The following is a 21,781-nucleotide window of genomic DNA, read 5'->3' on the forward strand; positions in this document are numbered from 1 at the left end:
TCGATCTCGGTCAGACTCTTATCTCTCTCTCTGCCTTTCCACCGTTTGAACTTCAAGTTGGGTTCGAGTTGCAGCTTCAAGTACGTACGAAAGCAAGATAACTAGGTTCAAATTTAAACTGAAGCGGAATCATCCCAATCCATTTGGTTTCCGTTTGATACGAACCAAAACTTGAAATTCCCCAAAATAACAGAGAATTAACAATGTAATAACGGGAGAGGCTTCTCGGGGGAGAAAGATCTTGAGATCAGTAGTCCTTCCACCGTCGTCAGATAGAACGAAGTGGATATGAACAGGGTGTTAACAGAGCAATAGTAGGGTACTAATGAATATCTCACGAAGTTAATACGGAACCAACATTGCTTCATATTTTATTAAAAGAATATCGTTGTCACACTCTTTTTAACTTTTACACGCTCCAGATCTAGTATATTCAGCTTGTTAACGTACAATAAAAATAAAAATAAACCAAAAACAAAAGAAAGCACGCACAGTACACAGTGTACACACACAGCGGAAATCAACCGATAAGTAAAAATGAATATTCAAAGTCTCAAAGATATATAAAAACTAGGAATAAATTATCAGCTAGCAAATCACCAAAGGCAGCAGTAGAGAAACCCTAACAACATGAAAACCCTAAATAGCATCCCGTGATTGTGCTTCACACAAAGTGATCCAGATGAATCTTTATCATGATCGCCAGTGGCAGTGTCATCCGCTTTGGGATGGTCGAAACTGGCAGGAACAAGTGTATCCGGGACAGAACCATCATCACTGCCGTCACCACCTGGAGATGGGGACCCGCCGGGACTGCTTGCTGTTGCTGGACCTGGGGACTGGTCCTGTGTGGGTGTGGTTGGGCTTTGTAAACTCTTTGGCAACCCTTGTCCGTGAGTGACGCTGATCTTAAAGTGCTGCCCGTTCTTGCATTGGCCGCCATCATAATCCCCTGAAAAGAAGTAGTTCATCCCTTGTTTTACCAAAGGCACTGCCACTGACACCTCGCGTACTGCCGTGTTTGACGGGTCAGCTGCCGACCATTGCATTGTGTCGTTTTCTAGAGCATCGTCGTAATCGCACAGCTTGTATGTCGTCAAGTTATATGTTTGCACAACTGAGTGGTTGGTGTCCGTATTAAAAACTGCATAACAATCACATCTATAATCAACTCTTCAGTAAGTAAATATAAAGCTGAACGAAGCTAAGTTAACTAAAGAAGCATACGTCGCTTTTTCAAAACCAAGTTCAAACAACCTCTTCGTAAACTAGTTTAGACTGAAGTATAATTTATAATGTTACTCAAATAAAAGAAACTTCAACAAAATTAATACATATACATATTATTTCCCCAAGCGAAAGCAATCAAAGGTTTTTGGTTCTTGGTCTTCATATTTGCCAGAATATAATATTCTTCAGGTATTATACATCATATATAGCAGTTGCAGGGCACTGACTAATTAAATGTTTTAAATAAGTATACCTATGTACATGCGTCAGCTCTAGATTACCAATGGCAGTGGAGAAATAATAAGGCTGTCCAGTTGCACAACCTATAAAACGTCCTGTCTTTACTTGCCGACAAGCCGAATTATTAGCCTTAAAAATATATACACACCCGAATATAATAATTTAGGTAATGTTAAGAAGATTAAATTTGTAGACAAAATTTACAAAATAAATAATGTGTCATCGTTAGAAATGAGCACAGTTATCAATAGTTAAGTAATAATTCAAGTATCAATTTACATGTTATTTAATTTTTAAAATTTTATCTAAAAATTTAATCTTCTAACATTATCCTAATAATTTATGCAACTCCAATCCTTTATTGGAAATTGGAAACAGAATAAATTAATAGGTTTTGACCCGTTGGGGGATAATCAAAAGAATTGAAAAGAAACAGAAGAAAATGGTAGCTGTATTCTAATGCATGTTCCATGTGATGAGTTGGATAGTCAGTAGGGAAAGGGCCAAGCGTCGGCGGTGGTAGCTTTGGCTACACGTGAAGTACACATGGTTTGACAGAAAAGTCCGTGCACTTGATTGGAGTACACTAGACATTATGGGTTTGTTGTGGATATTATGCTCTTCTTTCTATCTTTCTTAATGTTTCTCTCTTTGAACTTTAGCTTTTCCACTAACGTCAATGCTGTTCTGGGAAAAAGCAACGTGATTACATACTTGATGAGGGAATTACACTACTGCTTAATTAAGTTATTGTTATTAACACACAGATTAGCAGAATATTTAAAAAAATTAAAAAAGAAGGAATATTACTGTACAACACCTCAAATTCTTTAATTTCCAAACACGAAATTTGGACAAATTAAACCAGGAAGTAGCTCAAGGATACTCAAGAAATGATTAACGCATCCAGGAATGTCTTTTTATTAATAATCAATTGTAGAGACATGCGGAATAAACATAATTTGGGAATGATGATATACTTTCGAAGCATTAATAACAATCATTCTATAATTATCAATGTGTGTTAGAAAAAGAGAAAAAAACAATTGTAAACAGTTTGGAAATTTGAAATTAGCTAACAATCGACATCCATGGAAACCAAAATGAAAAAATCTTTTCGATTAACTTCAAGTATTTTTCTTTTCTTTTTGGATATGAATTAATTGTAAATAATTACAATTCAAGGACTAATAATAGCAATTTTCTTTGCCAAAGGTTAACATTAATGGGTTAAGTAGTCCACTGCTAAGAAGAAGGGAAATCGATAGAGATCGAACTCGCAACATAGCGTTAAAACGTAATTTGCGACTGATCGCAATTGATATTAACATAATATTATCGATCGAAGGAGCAAAAAATGAAAGAAACTGATGGATAGTAATGAAAGGAAGCTTACTGAGAAAATCTCCCAAGCTGAATGTCTTGGCGGCAACCCATTTCTGATAGTTCACAGATTCATACCAACCGGAAGAGTCACCCACTGTATAATTCTTGTAAGCTTCAACACCTGATATTCCTGAAAACGAAGGAATAACAAGAGGAAGAAGAAGAAGAAGAAGAAGGAGAAAACACAAGCTAGTGTACTTGCTCCGTAGTAATGGTTCCATTGTTTTTTGGTTGGAGTTTGTGAAAACTGAAAACAGAGAGAGGGGATATTGAAGAATAAAGGGCATCAACTGTATATGTATATACATGTAATGTATGGATGCTGCCAGCTAGCTATAGCTAGCTACCCAGCAATTGGTGCGTATTATGTTTACGTTTACCCCTACTTTTTATTGGAATTACCAAAACGGTCTCTCTTTCCTTCCTGTCGGTTCCAGTATGAAGTCTCAGAGTAATGTATAGTGTGATCTCGTCTCGTTCACTCAACATCTCTTGTGATAAAATTATATATCAAAGTTTTTTTTTATAATGAAATTAGGTTTCACAACTGGTGTGCTGATTGTTGCATACAAGTTGAGAATATGACCCCTCTATTAAATGTTGACAAAACATAACTCATGTTTCCAATCAAATAAAATAGTCGTGTGTGATTGAATAATAAATGATAATGCAAGTTTTGTAGTTTGATTGCTTGCATTATTTATAAGAAAATATTATTCACACTTATTTTTATTTTTTATATACTTATTTTAATTGCGATCATCTGATTAAATTGATTAAAAAAGATTAATGGTAAAAAATTAATAAAGGTGTGTGGAAGATCAAAATAAGTGTGTAAATAACACTATCTTATTATATTGCTCAAATTTGGTCTTGATCTGATTTATGTATTATTGTTGACTTTAAAAATTACAAAGTTTGTGTGGTCTGCAGGCTGAGTAATTAAGATCTAATTACATCTTCAGTTGCTTGAATGTTGATGTGGACGTGCCAATTAGCTGCAGAGCTCGATTGGGCAAATACTTTTTTTTTTTATAATTATTTTATAAAATTTTACTTTTATTAACGGGAGAGAGTTCGATACTATTACATTAATTTAGAGGAAGGTAAGAGTTTCAAACCCGGGACATAGATAGAAACCTAATATCTTATCTACTATGATTTTTTTTTTTTTTGGCTAAATTGGATTAATGGTCCCCGTGGTGAGAGGGTAATCGGAAGATAGTGGTGAAAAAAAATCGGATTTAAACCCTCGTGGTGAAGTCCGTTAGGATTTAAGCCCAAAACTAACATTTATGCGAACTCTCCGTTAACCCAAAATTAACAATCCCACCTTTCCTCCAAAGATTTCATTGGATTTTAAAACCACGAAGTCTGCTGCGTTCAATCTCAATTTGTCCTGCATTTTTCTCCCTGCGTTGTATTTGAATAGCTGCAACCTCAATCTTTTGATTAGAAAAGCAGAAGAAGAAAGAAAAATTGTGTGAGCGTTTAGATAGATAGTGCAATCAAAGTAGCAACATTCTTACCATCAAATAAATGGCACCAAAAAAAATCCAAATTCATCCTCCCATCCAAAAGAGAAACCCATTTTCATGTTTCTTCAATCTCCATAGACACATGAAAGAAGAAACCCATTTCCCTGTAAATGAATACCACTACATATTTTGGATTTTCATCGTCAATTTTCTCCTCCTATTGTTTATAATTGTAATATTCATTTTCGTTTTGCTTTTTGAGAGCAAAAAATCATAATTCTTGTGTAATCTGACAACTGAAGGATCTTCTTTGGAATCATTTTTTCTCAAATGGGCATAATTAGGGAATTCATTGATTAATGGACAAAAGATCTTTGAATGGAATCGAAGCATGTATCAACGAATTCATAGCCTTGGATGACTGATAGGAGCATATTTATGCGCCTTAGTTAGCTAGTTCTTATGCATTTTCGTTATGTTTTCTTCGTTAAAGTAGTCTTTTAAGCTACTTTCATGTGTTTTCAGGTTTAAAGGACATATTACATGAAATGATGCAATTTGGAGCTTTTGGAGCAAAAAGTGAGCTTGGAATGAAAAGGACATGCTTGGAACACAAGGTTGGGATGAAATTGAAGAGTTCGAGATTTGAGGTTTCCTACTTTAAGTAGGAAAGCTAAGCCTAAAAGTTTCCATTTTGGGTTGATCTTTCCTAAATCGGAATTGGCAACCAAAGTTTCTAAAGTTGGAAGTTTCTATTCTTGGAGGTTTCCATTTTCGTGAGTTTCTATTCTCGGCTTTGGGCTTTTAGATGACTTAAACCCTAATTCCTTGTGAACCCTAAGCCCATGCCGCATCCTAGGGCCTAATCATTCAATTTCTGCCATGTTAAACCCTAATCCATTTCTCCTAAGCCCAAGCCGCACCCTAGGCCTTTTCCCATGCAAAAATCTGATTGTAAACCCTAATTCCTTGTGGATTTTCTAACCCTAGCCGCACCTAAACCCTAGCCCATTGTCTAACCTGATTTCTTTAGGGTTTTAGGTGCCTATATATATGTGTTTTACATCCTTTGGCCGAAGATCACCCTCTCCATAATTCAGAAATTCGTCCAGCCACTTCCCACTCTGTGCCGCAGCCATTCTACAACTCCAGCCACCATTCTACACTTCCATACACCATTCTACACCTCCATACACCACCCATACCCCTTGCCGCACCACCATACCATCCTAACTCCCTTCTAAAACCAAAATCACATCCAAAAACACCCTAAACCCTCTCTGCCACAGCAAGGAGAAGAAGAAAGATGAGCTTGAAGTCAGAAATTCAAAGTGGAATTCTTGGGCGTTTTAGGTGTAATCTTTCTTATGTCTTCGATGTTTCAATTCAATAAACTTTATGTTGTGAGTATGAGGAACTAAACCCCCATAGTTGGGGGGTAATTCGAAACCATGTACATGCTTGCAATTTGATTCGATTACATTCAGTTGTTATTTCATAAGTTGTGGATTCAATTCGTTCATCTATTTGATTGATAATTTATTTGTGTATGTTGATTGAGAGTGCACGCTTAGTTTTCATGCATGAATATGATGCTAGATTATGAGGGAGTTTCACCTAATAGTTACAATCTTGTAATCACAAGTAGTGAAGATCGCTTGAAAACGATCGCGTTGAATGAATTCTTAGCATAAGTTTCATGCAATTCATAGTAACAAATGCTTCGTCAATGCTTATGTTTTTCATAGAACGTAATGATTCTTGCTTGTATCTCTATTATGCAATTCATGTAGGGAACTTGTAGGGAATGTTTTGGGTTGTCGTATGCAATCATCCAACTTAATAACTTGTGGAAAAACTGAGGGTTAATTAGTGCAATTCACGGTTAATCTGGGGCGTTGAGTATTTATAATTTATTGGAAGAACAACTGAAAATCGTTTTGTTTGCAAGTGTGACATGTGTGGAGAAGAACCTCCTAACTAGCCTTTTATCCATCTATTTCACCAAAATCGTTTTTACAATCTGTGCTAATTAAAGTTTCTGTTTTGTGTTAAATTTTCGTCCAAAACAAATCCCCCTCTCATTTGAAGTCTTAGATTAGTTAGAAAGTATTTTGATTTGTGTTTCTAAGTATTTTGATTCAAGTTTTCATCAAATTTCGTCCAAATTAGTGTAGGTGCTCAAAACTGCCCAGAAAGTGGTTTTTAGGCAGTTTTGAGCCTTCTAGTTGCTGTTTTGAGTTTTAGGTTTGTTTAAGCGTTTTAACCTTTAGTTTTGCATTCTTTGAGTCTAGTTTAGTGTTTTAAACTTTGTTTTTGAGTTTTTAAGTCAGTTTCCAAGTGTTTAGCAATCCCTCCTAATCCCCGGTCTAGAACGATCCCTACTTACATCTCTACTACAATTTGACAAAAGAGGGTTTAATTTGTGTGCTTAATATATTTCGCATCAAATTTTTGGCGCCGTTGCCGGGGATTAGCAAATTTGCTAATCCCTTGGATTGTTTTTGTTTCTGATTTTGTTTAAGTTTCTGATCTAATTTTGTTTCTTGTTTCTTAGGTACTAGTGTATGACTAGAAGCTCTCAAACGATTCGTGCGAACATCTTGGATTTTGACGACGACTTTGAGAGGAAATTGAGAAGAGCTAGAAACCAGCAAGAACACCATCCACCCAATTCTGAATCTGACCTTGAAGAAAACGTACAAGAAGAGGAGGAGGCCACGGCAGGGATATTTGAAGAAGTCCAAGGCATGGCGGTGGACAACCGTACACTCAAGGAGCTTTCCGCCTCAGGTTTGGATAATGCCGCACCCTTGTGCATCCAATACCCCACGGCTGCCCAAGGTAAGACGGACGAGTTTGAATTAAAGTCAAGTTTGCTTCATCATATTCCTAAATACCATGGCTTGTCCATGGAAGATCCTAACAAACATTTGAAAGAATTTGAAGTGGTTTGCTCTAGTATGACTCCCGTCAATGTTGACGGATGTATCTTGAAGATGAAGGCTTTTCCATTCTCTTTGATGGATAAAGCCAAGGATTGGTTATACGAGTTAGCTCCCGGCACTGTCACTTCTTGGGAGAGTATGAAGAGAGCGTTCTTGGAGAAGTTCTTTCCAACTTCTCGCATCATCCTCCTACGCAAAAAGATAAGCGGAATTCAGCAAGAAGAAGGTGAGTCTTTTCCTACATATTATGAACGATTTAAATCACTTGTTGCTTCTTGTCCACAGCATCAGATGAAGGAGGAGTTGCTTTTGCAATATTTCTACGAGGGTCTCCTACCTCTAGAACGTCAAATGCTTGATTCTTCGGCGGGGGGAGCATTGGTGGACAAAACACCCATGGCTGCCAAGATCTTGATCTCTAATCGAGCGTTGAACGCTCAACAATATGAGGGAGTAGGCCAAAGGGGACCCCCACGGCACCAAGTACATGAGGTAAGTACAACTTCCGATCTTCATTCACAATTGGCTAATCTTACTTCTCTTGTGTCTCAGATGGCCGAGGGCATGAAGATGCAAGGACCAATTGTATGTGGCGTATGTTCCATCCAAGGACATGTCTCTGAAAAGTGTCCACAGTTGATTGAAAATGGTGGATGGGAAAGCGCCCATGCAATTGGGTTTCAAGGTCACAACCAACCAAGGAACGATCCATATTCAAACACATATAATCCCGGTTGGAGAAACCACCCAAATTTCAAGTGGAGGGAGCCCCAACAACCTCAAAACCAAGGAGGCTTTAGGCAACAACCCCCGGGGTTCTTCACCAAGCCGTACACACCCAATCAAAACCAACCACAATCTGACCCAAATGCTTCAGGTACATCCCTAGACAATGATGCACTTCTTAAGATACTAACCAAGTTGACTCATGGGCAGGAAAAGCAAACCCAAGCAATGCAAAGCACGAACATTAGGGTAGATCAATTGGAGAAGCAAATTGGGCAGATTGCGGAGTTTGTTGGGCAGTTTAGAGAACAAGGAAAGCTTCCTAGTTTAACCATTGCGAATCCAAAAGGAGGTTTTGAAACCGCCAATGCAATCATGCTAAGAAGTGGAAAAGAAGTTGGGGCAGGTCCTACACCACCAAAATCAGGTCCCAAAGAGGATGAAACGTTGAAATATGAAGAGGAGACACCAAGTCCACTCACGGCAAAGGTAGCACCACCTTTGCCGCAAGCACCCATGGCCCCTAAGCCATCCAATCCGTCCACCCTAGGTAAGATGAGTCCAAGTTTGGTTAATTCTAACATTATTCCACCCAATGTGCCCTTTCCTAGCAGATTTTTGCAATTCAAGAATGAAGAGGAGGAAAAAGATGTTCTAGAGACATTTAGGAAGGTTCAAGTTAACATACCTCTCTTGGATGCAATCAAGCAAATCCCGAAGTACGCCAAGTGTTTGAAGAAGCTTTGTACAACAAAGAAACGTTTTCGGGAGAAAGAAGTGGTACAGGTAAGTGAGAATTTGTCTGCCATGATACAACGTAAACTACCTCCTAAATGCAAAGATCCGGGTAGTTTCACCATTCCTTGTGTCATTGGTAATACTAGGTTCAAATCTGCCATGTTAGACTTAGGTGCATCCATAAATGTTATGCCATATTCAATTTATGCATCTATGAACCTAGGCAAGTTAAAAAATGATGGTGTAATCATACAATTGGCCGATAGATCTAATGCATATCCAAAGGGAGTTGTGGAAGATGTTTTGGTGCAGGTTAATCATTTGATCTTTCCGGCGGATTTCTATGTTCTTGAGATGGATGAATCAGATCATGCTCCTTCAATGCCCATTCTCCTTGGACGGCCTTTCATGAAAACGGCTCAAACCAAGATTGATGTAGCCAAAGGAGAAGTAACTATGGCATTTGGTGGTGATATGATTTGTTTTAAAATTTCTGAATCCATTGAGACTCCTAACGTTGTTCGTTCTTGTTGTGTTATGGATACAATAGAAAAGATAGGGACGGACCATTCAGCCCTTAACACAAAGGTTGCATCAAGAGCCATGCAAGACGAGGGAATTGGAGTAGAGCATAAGGACCCCACGGCCACTGCCCTTAAGATACCCAATGTGGCCGAGAACTGTTGGAAATGTGCCCTAAAGCCAATCATGTGATGATACTTTACGGACATTTCACATGTTAAACTAATCTAGTTTTACATATAAAGGGCATACATTATTGTTTGAGCCGTCTCATATAAATGTTATATGCTTAAACGATAAAGTCCAAGGAATATGTGATTGGGAGAATGTAATCTAATGAAGTTAGATTCATGAGACCATTCTTTCGTAGACACATCCTAAACGTTCCTGATCATAGGATTGCCAATTGGGCGTTGACAGTCCGTTAAGATCAGTACGTACTGTGTCTTCTCTCAGGGAGAGTGACTAGTCTCGAGTCATTGGTGTGTGTGACATCAAGACAAGTACGTAGGTGCTCAATAAGAGAATGAGTTCACTGAACGTGATCAACGAAGAGTTCTTATATTCCATGTCACATGAGAACTCATGGTTGGGATAATGCAAAGTAGTCCTTTGACCTGAGGCATCACAGTTGTCTTATGGTTAAGTCCTTAATCTTTGATTATGTCTAATTCACCCCCTCGGGGTGTTACGGCATCGTTGGGGTTAAGCCACTTAGCTATGGAGACAAGTGAATGCGCAACAAGGGATCTCTAACCTTCAAACAGTTGAGGGAGAATACTCTATGATATGATTTGGAATCTCTGGCCAGAGTATGAATGAGATTGGGGAATGCGTTCCAAATCACATTCAAGGAAATCATATAAGCAAACGATTCACATTGGATAGTAGACATGAGTAAATAAACTATCATACCAAACAATGTGGTCAAGAGTATTAGATTAGAGAAGGACCGTATTGCATTTGTAATCCCGAACTGAATAGGTTCTCCACCTCTTCTGATTAGCTTGGGTAACCATGATATGCTGCTAGGTGTCACTCATGGTTTGTGGAAGCCCTAAACGTGTGTAATCACTAAAGGGAGAATTGAAAATAGTTTCAATTCACAATCGATGTAAAATGGTTTTAATCGCCCACTACCTCGCTAAAAGGAACCTAATGGATCGCACACCGTAAAAGGTAGAGATTGGAGATTAAACGGAAATGAGTAAGAATGATTAAATGGTTTAATCATTTAATTATGGCAAGGATTAATTAATATGTTAATTAATCAAACGAATAAGTTCGTTAAAGACTTCGGGATAGTTTTGGACCTTAAGGCCCAATGGGCTTCGAACGTCAAGCCCATTAACTTAAATTGTATGACAATTTAATGAATAAAGATTCATTAAAGCCCAAAAGCCCAAACATCCCTAAATGGCCGGCCATATTAGATGAATTAGGGTTTTGGTTGTTTAGGTTACTTAAAGAAGTGACTATATAAATGACTTTATAGCCAAAATTCATTAAGGAAAAATTAAGGGTTTATTTTGGGGGAAAATTGGTGAGAATTGTCTCTCCATTTTCTCTCTAAAGAGGCCAACACCTTGGAGGGTACATCTAGCAATCCTACTACTCCAAGGTCACTCATTTCTTCTACAATCAAACCTTGGTGAAGAGACTTAGAGGTTCCCTATTTTGGGAACTTGGAGAAACCTATTCTTCCATCCAAATCCATGGATCTAAGAAGCAAGGAATGAAGGCCCTATCTCTTTGGGTGATTAGCCTTCGCTTATGCAAAGAGGAATCTACAAAGGTATTAATTTCAACTCACTTTGTTTTGAGTTGATTATTGGTTCACCAATCTACTAGGCTTTGAATTTCATGGGTAATGTTTTGTTTTTGAATGCATACAAGCATGATTCCGCCTTTAATTTGTTAATTGCATGCTATAGATGTTATTCAAATGAACATGTTTTTCAAAATAATCCCTTCAAGAACACCATGAGAAAAAAAGTTCATGTTGCTGCCACTTCATCACAACACCAAGGTAAGGCACCTAGTCCAAATCCAATTCCCATTAAAGTTGATAGGTGGTTTCCTTCTTTGGTGCAGGTACCCAAGCAAATCTTCGATGGTGGGCACATGAACATGAACCTTAGGCAACACAACGCACCCATCAACAAACATCACTATCCATTTCCGTTCAAGGATGCAATGTACAAGAACTTTGTGGGGCAGGTTGTGGAGGAGATCCCACTCCATGCCGTGGGCTCCAATGGGGCATGATTGTGTTTTTCGTCCGGCTGTACGACGTTAAGGAAAGCGCTACTTGGGAGGCAACCCATGCAATTCAACAAAGGAAGACCAAGGAATTACTTCAATTCCAGATTTGCGTTCCTAAACTCTTCACTTTGTTATTTATTTCGAATCTGCCTATTTAGTTGTTTTAGTTGCTGTTTGTGTGTTTCTTTTTGTTTAGTGTGATTTTATGCTTGAAACATTGAGGACAATGTTTGATTTAAGTGTGGGGGGGTAACTAAGTGTTTTAAATGCAAATTCGTGGGATTTTATCACCCTTAACTTGGAGACTTGTTCCTTGCTGTTTTTAAGAGTTTTTGAGCAGTTTTGGTGTGTTTTAGTGTGTTTTGAAGTAAAAATCCGAAAATCACATAAAAATTTGAAAAATTTGTTTTAAAAACCCAAAAAGAGTTGTTTTTGTGTGTTTGTTTGTGTCTTAGGGTACCTTCCAACACAACGATGAGGATTTGGTTTTTAAGTGCATGATTGTTAAAGAGAGTGATTAACATGGATGAAAGTTTGATTTACTCTTTGTTTATGCTTGGTTGTGGTTATAACTTATGAATTCACATGCAATCATAAAAGAAAAAAAATCAGTTTTTGTAACATGCTTGAAGGAAGGAACTCAAACTAACGCTACAACCTTGTGAGACTTGAGCCTAAACGTTTATTTGGAGAGTTAAAATCTGTGCATTCTTTGTTTTCTAAGTCGTTGCATGATCTCATTATTCCTTGCTTGGTTACTATTTAGAAGGCGTTTCATCATTTAGTTCCAAATGCTAGAACTCATGCCCATTTCATTCAAAGCATGTTATTGATTTGCATAACACATATTCAAGATAAAGTTGTGTAGTTACCACCACCTTAGCCAAACTGCCGTGTATCCCATATCATTTTATGTTTAAGTTTAACCCCGTTGAGCCTTGTTTAGCCTATGTTGTTGTTAACCCACATTATCCTCACCTAGCCTAGATTAGGACCATCCATACCTTGTTCTTAAAGCATAGTAAAGCATGATTCAAATTGAATTCCTTTTGATTTATGTTGGCAGAAAACAAGTGTGGGGGAAGTATTTCTTTTGTGATTTTGTGTGCCATAGGCACGTGTGGAAAGAAAAGAAAAAAAAAAGAAAAAAAAATTCGTGGAAAAAGAAAAAAATGAAGAAAAAGTATGAGAAGTAAAAGAAAAAAAGAGTTGAAAAGTTGAGACAAAGACTTCCAAAGTATTGTTGGTTGAAGTAAGGGTCCAAAACAATGAATTTGACCCTAAGGAGTTGTTTAAGTATCCCCCTTGTGTGTTAAAGTTAATTTCTGCAATCTAAGTGAATTCTAAGTCTCAATTTCATTGCTTTGCTTACTATCGCTTGAAGAACGTTTGTTTTCCTTATCCTTTCCTTGTTAACCAATACCCCGAGCCCCATTACAACCCTTAACTTCTATCTTGAGTGTTATGTGTTTCAATCTGTGGAGTTTGAATTTGGTATGAGCATATGGTGTCACTGGTTCTCGCATCTAAGTAGTAGCATTCCATTCATGAGATCATATCTAAACATGCTTCTTAACTCTAGAAATTGCGTTCTTTGTGATACATATATGTGAGCATTCGTTGTCATATCTACATCAATCTTCTCACATATGACTAGTGTAGGGTGTGGAGTTAGAAAATCTGAGTGAAAATAGAGTGTATATCTTGTAAGGAATTGAGGGAATTCTCTAAGGCATGTTACTACATTCAAAGCATTGTTTTAATTGATTACTTGTGAACTAGTGAGTAGTGGCTTTAATTAAGTATGTGCTTGTGTAAAGATGACTCAAATCTGTGGGGATAACAATCTTCAACATGTCATGTGCATTGGAAATCCCTGAGGCAAACGTTGGAAGGTTTAGGTTTTGTTTTGGTTAGTTTGTTTCGTTTTGTTTTCTTTCTTTTGTTTGTTTTGCTCGAGGACTAGCAAAAGCTAAGTGTGGGGGAATTTGATAGGAGCATATTTATGCGCCTTAGTTAGCTAGTTCTTATGCATTTTCGTTATGTTTTCTTCGTTAAAGTAGTCTTTTAAGCTACTTTCATGTGTTTTCAGGTTTAAAGGACATATTACATGAAATGATGCAATTTGGAGCTTTTGGAGCAAAAAGTGAGCTTGGAATGAAAAGGACATGCTTGGAACACAAGGTTGGGATGAAATTGAAGAGTTCGAGATTTGAGGTTTCCTACTTGAAGTAGGAAAGCTAAGCCTAAAAGTTTCCATTTTGGGTTGATCTTTCCTAAATCGGAATTGGCAACCAAAGTTTCTAAAGTTGGAAGTTTCTATTCTTGGAGGTTTCCATTTTCGTGAGTTTCTATTCTCGGCTTTGGGCTTTTAGATGACTTAAACCCTAATTCCTTGTGAACCCTAAGCCCATGCCGCATCCTAGGGCCTAATCATTCAATTTCTGCCATGTTAAACCCTAATCCATTTCTCCTAAGCCCAAGCCGCACCCTAGGCCTTTTCCCATGCAAAAATCTGATTGTAAACCCTAATTCCTTGTGGATTTTCTAACCCTAGCCGCACCTAAACCCTAGCCCATTGTCTAACCTGATTTCTTTAGGGTTTTAGGTGCCTATATATATGTGTTTTACATCCTTTGGCCGAAGATCACCCTCTCCATAATTCAGAAATTCGTCCAGCCACTTCCCACTCTGTGCCGCAGCCATTCTACAACTCCAGCCACCATTCTACACTTCCATACACCATTCTACACCTCCATACACCACCCATACCCCTTGCCGCACCACCATACCATCCTAACTCCCTTCTAAAACCAAAATCACATCCAAAAACACCCTAAACCCTCTCTGCCACAGCAAGGAGAAGAAGAAAGAGGAGCTTGAAGTCAGAAATTCAAAGTGGAATTCTTGGGCGTTTTAGGTGTAATCTTTCTTATGTCTTCGATGTTTCAATTCAATAAACTTTATGTTGTGAGTATGAGGAACTAAACCCCCATAGTTGGGGGGTAATTCGAAACCATGTACATGCTTGCAATTTGATTCGATTACATTCAGTTGTTATTTCATAAGTTGTGGATTCAATTCGTTCATTTATTTGATTGATAATTTATTTGTGTATGTTGATTGAGAGTGCACGCTTAGTTTTCATGCATGAATATGATGCTAGATTATGAGGGAGTTTCACCTAATAGTTACAATCTTATAATCACAAGTAGTGAAGATCGCTTGAAAACGATCGCGTTGAATGAATTCTTAGCATAAGTTTCATGCAATTCATAGTAACAAATGCTTCGTCAATGCTTATGTTTTTCATAGAACGTAATGATTCTTGCTTGTATCTCTATTATGCAATTCATGTAGGGAACTTGTAGGGAATGTTTTGGGTTGTCGTATGCAATCATCCAACTTAATAACTTGTGGAAAAACTGAGGGTTAATTAGTGCAATTCACGGTTAATCTGGGGCGTTGAGTATTTATAATTTATTGGAAGAACAACTGAAAATCGTTTTGTTTGCAAGTGTGACATGTGTGGAGAAGAACCTCCTAACTAGCCTTTTATCCATCTATTTCACCAAAATCGTTTTTACAATCTGTGCTAATTAAAGTTTCTGTTTTGTGTTAAATTTTCGTCCAAAACAAATCCCCCTCTCATTTGAAGTCTTAGATTAGTTAGAAAGTATTTTGATTTGTGTTTCTAAGTATTTTGATTCAAGTTTTCATCAAATTTCGTCCAAATTAGTGTAGGTGCTCAAAACTGCCCAGAAAGTGGTTTTTAGGCATTTTTGAGCCTTCTAGTTGCTGTTTTGAGTTTTAGGTTTGTTTAAGCGTTTTAACCTTTAGTTTTGCATTCTTTGAGTCTAGTTTAGTGTTTTAAACTTTGTTTTTGAGTTTTTAAGTCAGTTTCCAAGTGTTTAGCAATCCCTCCTAATCCCCGGTCTAGAACGATCCCTACTTACATCTCTACTACAATTTGACAAAAGAGGGTTTAATTTGTGTGCTTAATATATTTCGCATCAATGACTGAGGTTTTTTCTCTTTTGGTTATGAAGGTTTAATGGGTTAACAGATGAGGAAGATGTTAATTTTAGACTTAAATCCTAACAGAGTCCACCACGAGAGTTTAAATCAGAATTTTTTCACCACGAAAACTATCTTCTGATTACCTTCCTAGCACAGGAACCATTAATCCAATTTAGCATTTTTTATTTATTTATCAAATATCGATATTGCATCACAAACGGTCATAGATGAAAATATCGATAATATCGGCGAAATATCGCCGATATTATCGTTTTTTTCATATAACGATATTTCGCGAGTATTTCTTTAATTATCGCTATAATATCGCGAAAATATCGATATTATCGATAATATCACGAAAATATCGATAGTATCGCGATATTATAGATAATATCGTGAGATGAACCTAAAAATATTTGAAAATTTCTGAAAAGTCTCAAATATGCACATAAAGGGATTCGAACTCCTCCCATCTAACTCCTTCAGCGCCTTGACCACTATACCACTTACGTTTTTGTGAAAACATGCTAAACTATTTATATATATGTTTTTGTTTTGAATTCTTTTTGCAAGAAACAAATTTTCACATATTCCAAATTTTTTGTGGTATTATATTTTAAATTGTGTCAATTAATTACTTAGTCAATGGCATGTGGTTTTTAATTTTTCTATTTTTTATTTGGTCACTTACATGTATGGTTGGAAAAAATTCTCAAAAATCCCAAACCAAACCGAAAAAGTCCCAAACCAAAACCATCCCGAAAAATACCGAAATTTTCGATATGGGATTGGTTTCCAAATCCCATTTGTTTGGTAATCCCGAAATCCCGAAAAATACCGAAGTATTCGGTTTCCTATTGACTTTTGGGTTTCGGTTCTTGAAAGTCATTGTCATGGTTGCTGACTACTCTTCACAATACACTTACTCTACACATAGAGATGATGAAGATAGTGAAAATTTTGAACCTCATAGGAACTCTATGTGGTACTTAGTCACTCATGTATCTTACCATGCAATGTATAAAGTGTAAAATATTGTACTAATTCATTATATATAAATGATTATGGTGTGTTTAAACTTCTTTCATTAATTACTACATATTTTCTACACTCACAATATTTGACAGCTCGTTATATAATCAACTTAAATCAGTTAAATCCATCATGCAATGCATTTCATTCTAATTTTTTGTGATAAACTAATAGATAATTGACTAAATAAACATCCTGCAAAGTTTCAATAAAAATTTCCAAGTTTTTCTTACAATTTCCGTGGTTTCCATGTAATTTTTATCGATATCGATATTATCCCGATATTTCCATCGATATTTCCGTGTTTTCGGACTACCGATATTTCCGATATTACCGATATTTTCTTCCTTGCAAACGGTTGGGCAAATAACTTGAATGTGGTGATGTGATAAATATGCAGCTAACTTCTAAATCGATTCCAGTCTTCAAACAGATCGCAATCTTCGAAGGGATCCAAAATGCCCAGCATCTACAATCTCTCCTTGTTCTTTCTGATCCTTTGGTCCCTGAACTGCTTGTTGAAGACCCTGCGCTTTTATGAACATAACGGTTTTCAAGCCCGAAAAAGAAGGAAGGGAGGGATGGGTGGAGAGAAAGAGGGAGGGAGAGGGAGAATTTTCGATCTGGGTTTCGAGAGGGAGAGGGGAGGGATGGGACGGAGAGAAAGAAGTTTCGATTGGGGTTTCAAGAAGAAAAGGGGAGGGATGAGACGGAGAACAGAGGGAGAGAGAGAAGTTTCGATCTGGGTTTCGAGCAGGAAATGGGAGAGATGGGACGAAGAACAGAGGGAGGGAAAGGGAGAAGCTTCGAGGGAGAGGAAGAGGTTTGTTGAAAAAGGAAAAAAATATTAGTAATATAATAATATTATCTTTTTATCAATTTTTAATACCAATTGCTCCAACAATTTATTTTAAGGAAAACTAATGAAAATGGCTTGAAAACTTTGAATTTTAACCAAAAACCATGTTATAAGTTTATTTAATGGTTATGACAAATCCAACATCAAACAAGCCCAATAAAACTAGCCCAAGTAATGAGTTTCCAGTTTTGCCCTTGACAGCAAACCTTTGCCGTTTAATCACTCTCCCCCTTTTTGGAAATCTTCGCCCAGTCTCTATTTCTCGATCTTTCTTCTCCCTTTCTCGATCTCTCCATCTAATCTTGATCTCTTCTTTGCACAGAAACAATACCTCCATTTTTGCAATCGAATCGGATCGAATTTGTCTCTCTCCCTCTCGACCTAGTCACTTTTTCGTTTTCAATTTAATTAGAATTCCACCATTTTTAAATCAATTGAATTGATCGAATCCAATAAGAACAAGCGAGCTTCAGCATCAGCAGGTATGCATACCGCATATGGACTGTTAAGATTTGATTTCATATGGACTGGCATGCATCAGCAGGCATGCATACACAAGCGAGGTTTCCAATGATGAGATTTGCAGGTTGGTTAACATTTGATTTCATATGGATTTACTGTTGTAGCTATTAGCTAGAAAAACAATATGTGGAAAGTATAAACTAAAGGTTTTAGTTTTTGGTGAATTATTTTCTAAATTTTTTGTAGTAGTTGAAGTTTGGCAATCATTGTTTTATATTTGAACTTATTATACGAAGACAAATTCGTACTACTACTATTGAAGGCTTGGAGTTTATTCTATGTAGTTTTTTGGAGTTTGAATGTGCCCTTTCATTTGTTTTTGTGTGTATTTTGGATGAATGTGGACAAACTTGTCATATGCAGTTTTTGTATCTGCAGCACTAGAAGGACTCAAGGTTCATTTGTTTGAAAAAAATGTGTAAAATAGCAAATTTGGGGTTGGATAAGAGAACTAGGTTGTTAATTTGGCAAAGTATCAGATATAAAATCATTATATTTCTTCATTTTCTTACCATACAAATATTGTTTATGATTTGGACAATGTTGTTCAATTCTATATGCCTAGGTTTTTCTGAATATTATGGTGTGAACCAAAAACCACACAAAGACAAGTTCATGGTTGTCTGAGAAAGTGAAGATAACGCTTTATGTTCATTCTTACAAGACCATGTTTCTGGTTAGCATATTGCAGCAAATCATGATGTCCGTTATTTACAAGACAATGGTTGCTTTCATTTGCAAAACCTCCTCTTTTCTTTTTTTTTTTGTCAATTCAATGGAGGCATCAGAGAATTGTTGTGTGAAGGTGGCTCTGCAGTCTGCACATTAGATCGGTTATCGGCGATAAATTATTTATCAAATTGAACTATTTATCAAAGTGAACTAGAAAATCACACTTTTTTACCAAAACAAACTAAACTATTTATCAAACTGAACTAGAAAACCATACATTTTTACCAAAGTAAACTGAACTATTTATCAAACTAAACCACACTTTTTTACCAAAGCAAATTGAACTATTTATCAAAGTAAACCATTTATCAAACCAAACCACATTTTTTTACAAAAGAAAACTGAACTATTTATCTAACTAAACCACATTTTTTTATCGAGCAAACTGAACTATTTATCCAAGTAAATTAGAAAACCACATTTTTTTACCAAAGCAAACTGAACTATTTATCAAATTAAACTAAAAAACCACACCTTTTTACCAAAACAAACTGAACTATTTATCAAACTGAACCATAATTTTTACCAAAGTAAACTGAACTATTTATCAAAGTGAACTAGAAAACCACACGTTTTTACCAAAACAAACTGAACCATACTTTTTTACCAAACAAACTGAACTATTTATCAAAGTTAAGTAGAAAACCACACTGTTTTACCAAAGCAAACTGAACTATTTATCAAACTGAACTATTTATCAAAGTTAAGTAGAAAACCACACTTTTTTACCAAAGCAAACTGAACTATTTATCAAACTGAACTAGAAAACCACACTTTTTTAACAAAGCAAACTGAACTATTTATCAAACTAAACTAGAAAACCACACTTTTTTACCAAAGCAAATTGAACTATTTATAAAATTGAACTATTTATCAACGTGAACCATTTATCAAACCAAACCACATTTTTTACAAAAGCAAACTGAACTATTTATCAAACTGAACTAGAAAACCACACTTTTTTACTAAAACAAATTGAACTATTTATCTAACAAAACTACATTTTTTTTTTACCAAAACAAATTGAACTATTTATCAAAGTGAACTATTTATCAAAGTTAACTAGAAAATCACATCTTTTTACCAAAGCAAACTAGAAAACCACATCTTTTTACCAAAGCAAACTGAACTATTTATCAAACTAAACCATATTTTTTTACCAAAGCAAACTAAACTATTTATCAAAGTGAACTAGAAAACCACAACTTTTTACCAAAACAAACTGAACTATTTATCAAACCAAACCATAATTTTTTACAAAAGCAAACTGAACTATTTATCAAACTGAACTAGAAAACCACACTTTTTTACCAAAGTAAACTAAATTATTTATCTAATTAAACAAAATTTTTTACCAAAGCAAACTGAACTATTTATCAAAGTGAACTATTTATCAAAGTAAACTAGAAAACCACATTTTTTTACCAAAGCAAACTGAACTATTTATCAAAGTGAACCAGAAAACAACACTTTTTTTTACCAAAACAAATTGAACTATTTATCAAACTAAACCACATTTTTTTACCAAAACAAACTGAACTATTTATCAAACCTAACCATACTTTTTTACCAAAGCAAACTGAACTATTTATCAAAGTTAAGTAGAAAACCACACTTTTTTACAAAAGCAAACTGAACTATTTATCAAATTGAACTAGAAAACCACACTTTTTTTCCAAAGCAAACTGAACTATTTATCAAACTCAACTATTTATCAAAGTGAACTAAAAAACCACAATTTTTTACCAAAACAAATTGAACTATTTATCAAATTAAACCATAATTTTTTACCAAAGCAAACTTAACTATTTATCAAACTGAACTAGAAAACCATACTTTTTTACCGAAGTAAATTGAACTATTTTTCAAATTAAACCACATTTTTTTACCAAAGCAAATTGAACTATTTATCAAAGTGAATCATTTATCAAATCAAACCACATTATTTTACAAAAGCAAACTGAACTATTTATCAAACTGAACTAGAAAACCACACTTTTTTACTAAAACAAATTGAACCATTTAGCTAACTAAACCACATTTTTTTACCAAAGCAAACTGAACTATTTATCAAAGTTAACTATTTATTAAAGTAAACTGGAAAACCACATTTTTTTACCAAAGCAAACTGAACTATTTATCAAACTAAACCACATTTTTTTACCAAAGCAAACTGAACTATTTATCAAAGTGAACTAGAAAACCACAATTTTTACCAAAACAAACTGAACTATTTATCAAACCAAACCATATTTTTTTACAAAAGCAAACTGAACTATTTATCAAACTGAACTAGAAAACCACACTTTTTTACCAAAGCAAATTGAACTATTTATCTTATTATACCACATTTTTTTACCAAAGGAAACTGAACTATTTATCAAACTGAACTATTTATCAAAGTGAACTATTTATCAAAGTAAACTAGAAAACCACATTTTTTTACTAAACCAAACTGAAATATTTATCAAAGTGAACTAGAAAACCACACTTTTTTACCAAAACAAACTGAACTATTTATCAAACTAAACTACACTTTTTTACCAAAACAAACTGAATTATTTATCAAACTGAACCATACTTTTTTACCAAAGCAAACTGAACTATTTATCAAAGTTAAGTAGAAAACCACACTTTTTTACCAAATCAAACTGAACTATTTATCAAACTGAACTAGAAAACCACATTTTTTTTCCAAAGCAAACTGAACTATTTATCAAAGTGAACTAGAAAACCACAATTTTTTTACCAAAGCAAACTGAACTATTTATCAAACTAAACCACACTTTTTTACGAAAACAAACTGAACTATTTAACAAACTGAACTAGAAAACCATACTTTTTTACCAAAGCAAACTGAACTATTTATCAAACTAAACCACACTTTTTTACCAAAGCAAACTGAACTATTTATCAAACTGAACTAGAAAACCATACTTTTTTACCAAAGTAAACTGAACTATTTATCAAACTAAACCATACTTTTTTACCAAATCAAACTGAACTATTTATCAAAGTAAACTAGAAAACCACATTTTTTTTACCAAAGCAAACTGAACTATTTATCAAAGTGAACTAGAAAA

The 21,781-nt window shown here is 35.5% G+C and overlaps 1 protein-coding gene across 1 annotated transcript; it reads right to left on the minus strand.

Moving 5' to 3' along the window:
- Window positions 1–342: 342 nt before the first annotated feature.
- On the minus strand, window positions 343–3,178 carry LOC126588326 (blue copper protein-like). The gene is made up of 2 exons (XM_050253398.1): window positions 2,867–3,178; window positions 343–1,144 (listed from the first exon to the last, which is right to left on the minus strand). Exons 1-2 carry the CDS (start codon window positions 3,162–3,164, stop codon window positions 597–599), a joined length of 846 nt encoding a protein of 281 aa, XP_050109355.1. The 5' UTR covers window positions 3,165–3,178; the 3' UTR covers window positions 343–596.
- Window positions 3,179–21,781: the final 18,603 nt, after the last annotated feature.

Source organism: Malus sylvestris, chromosome 11 (assembly GCF_916048215.2).
Source record: "Malus sylvestris chromosome 11, drMalSylv7.2, whole genome shotgun sequence".
NCBI classification, from domain to species: domain Eukaryota; kingdom Viridiplantae; phylum Streptophyta; class Magnoliopsida; order Rosales; family Rosaceae; genus Malus; species Malus sylvestris.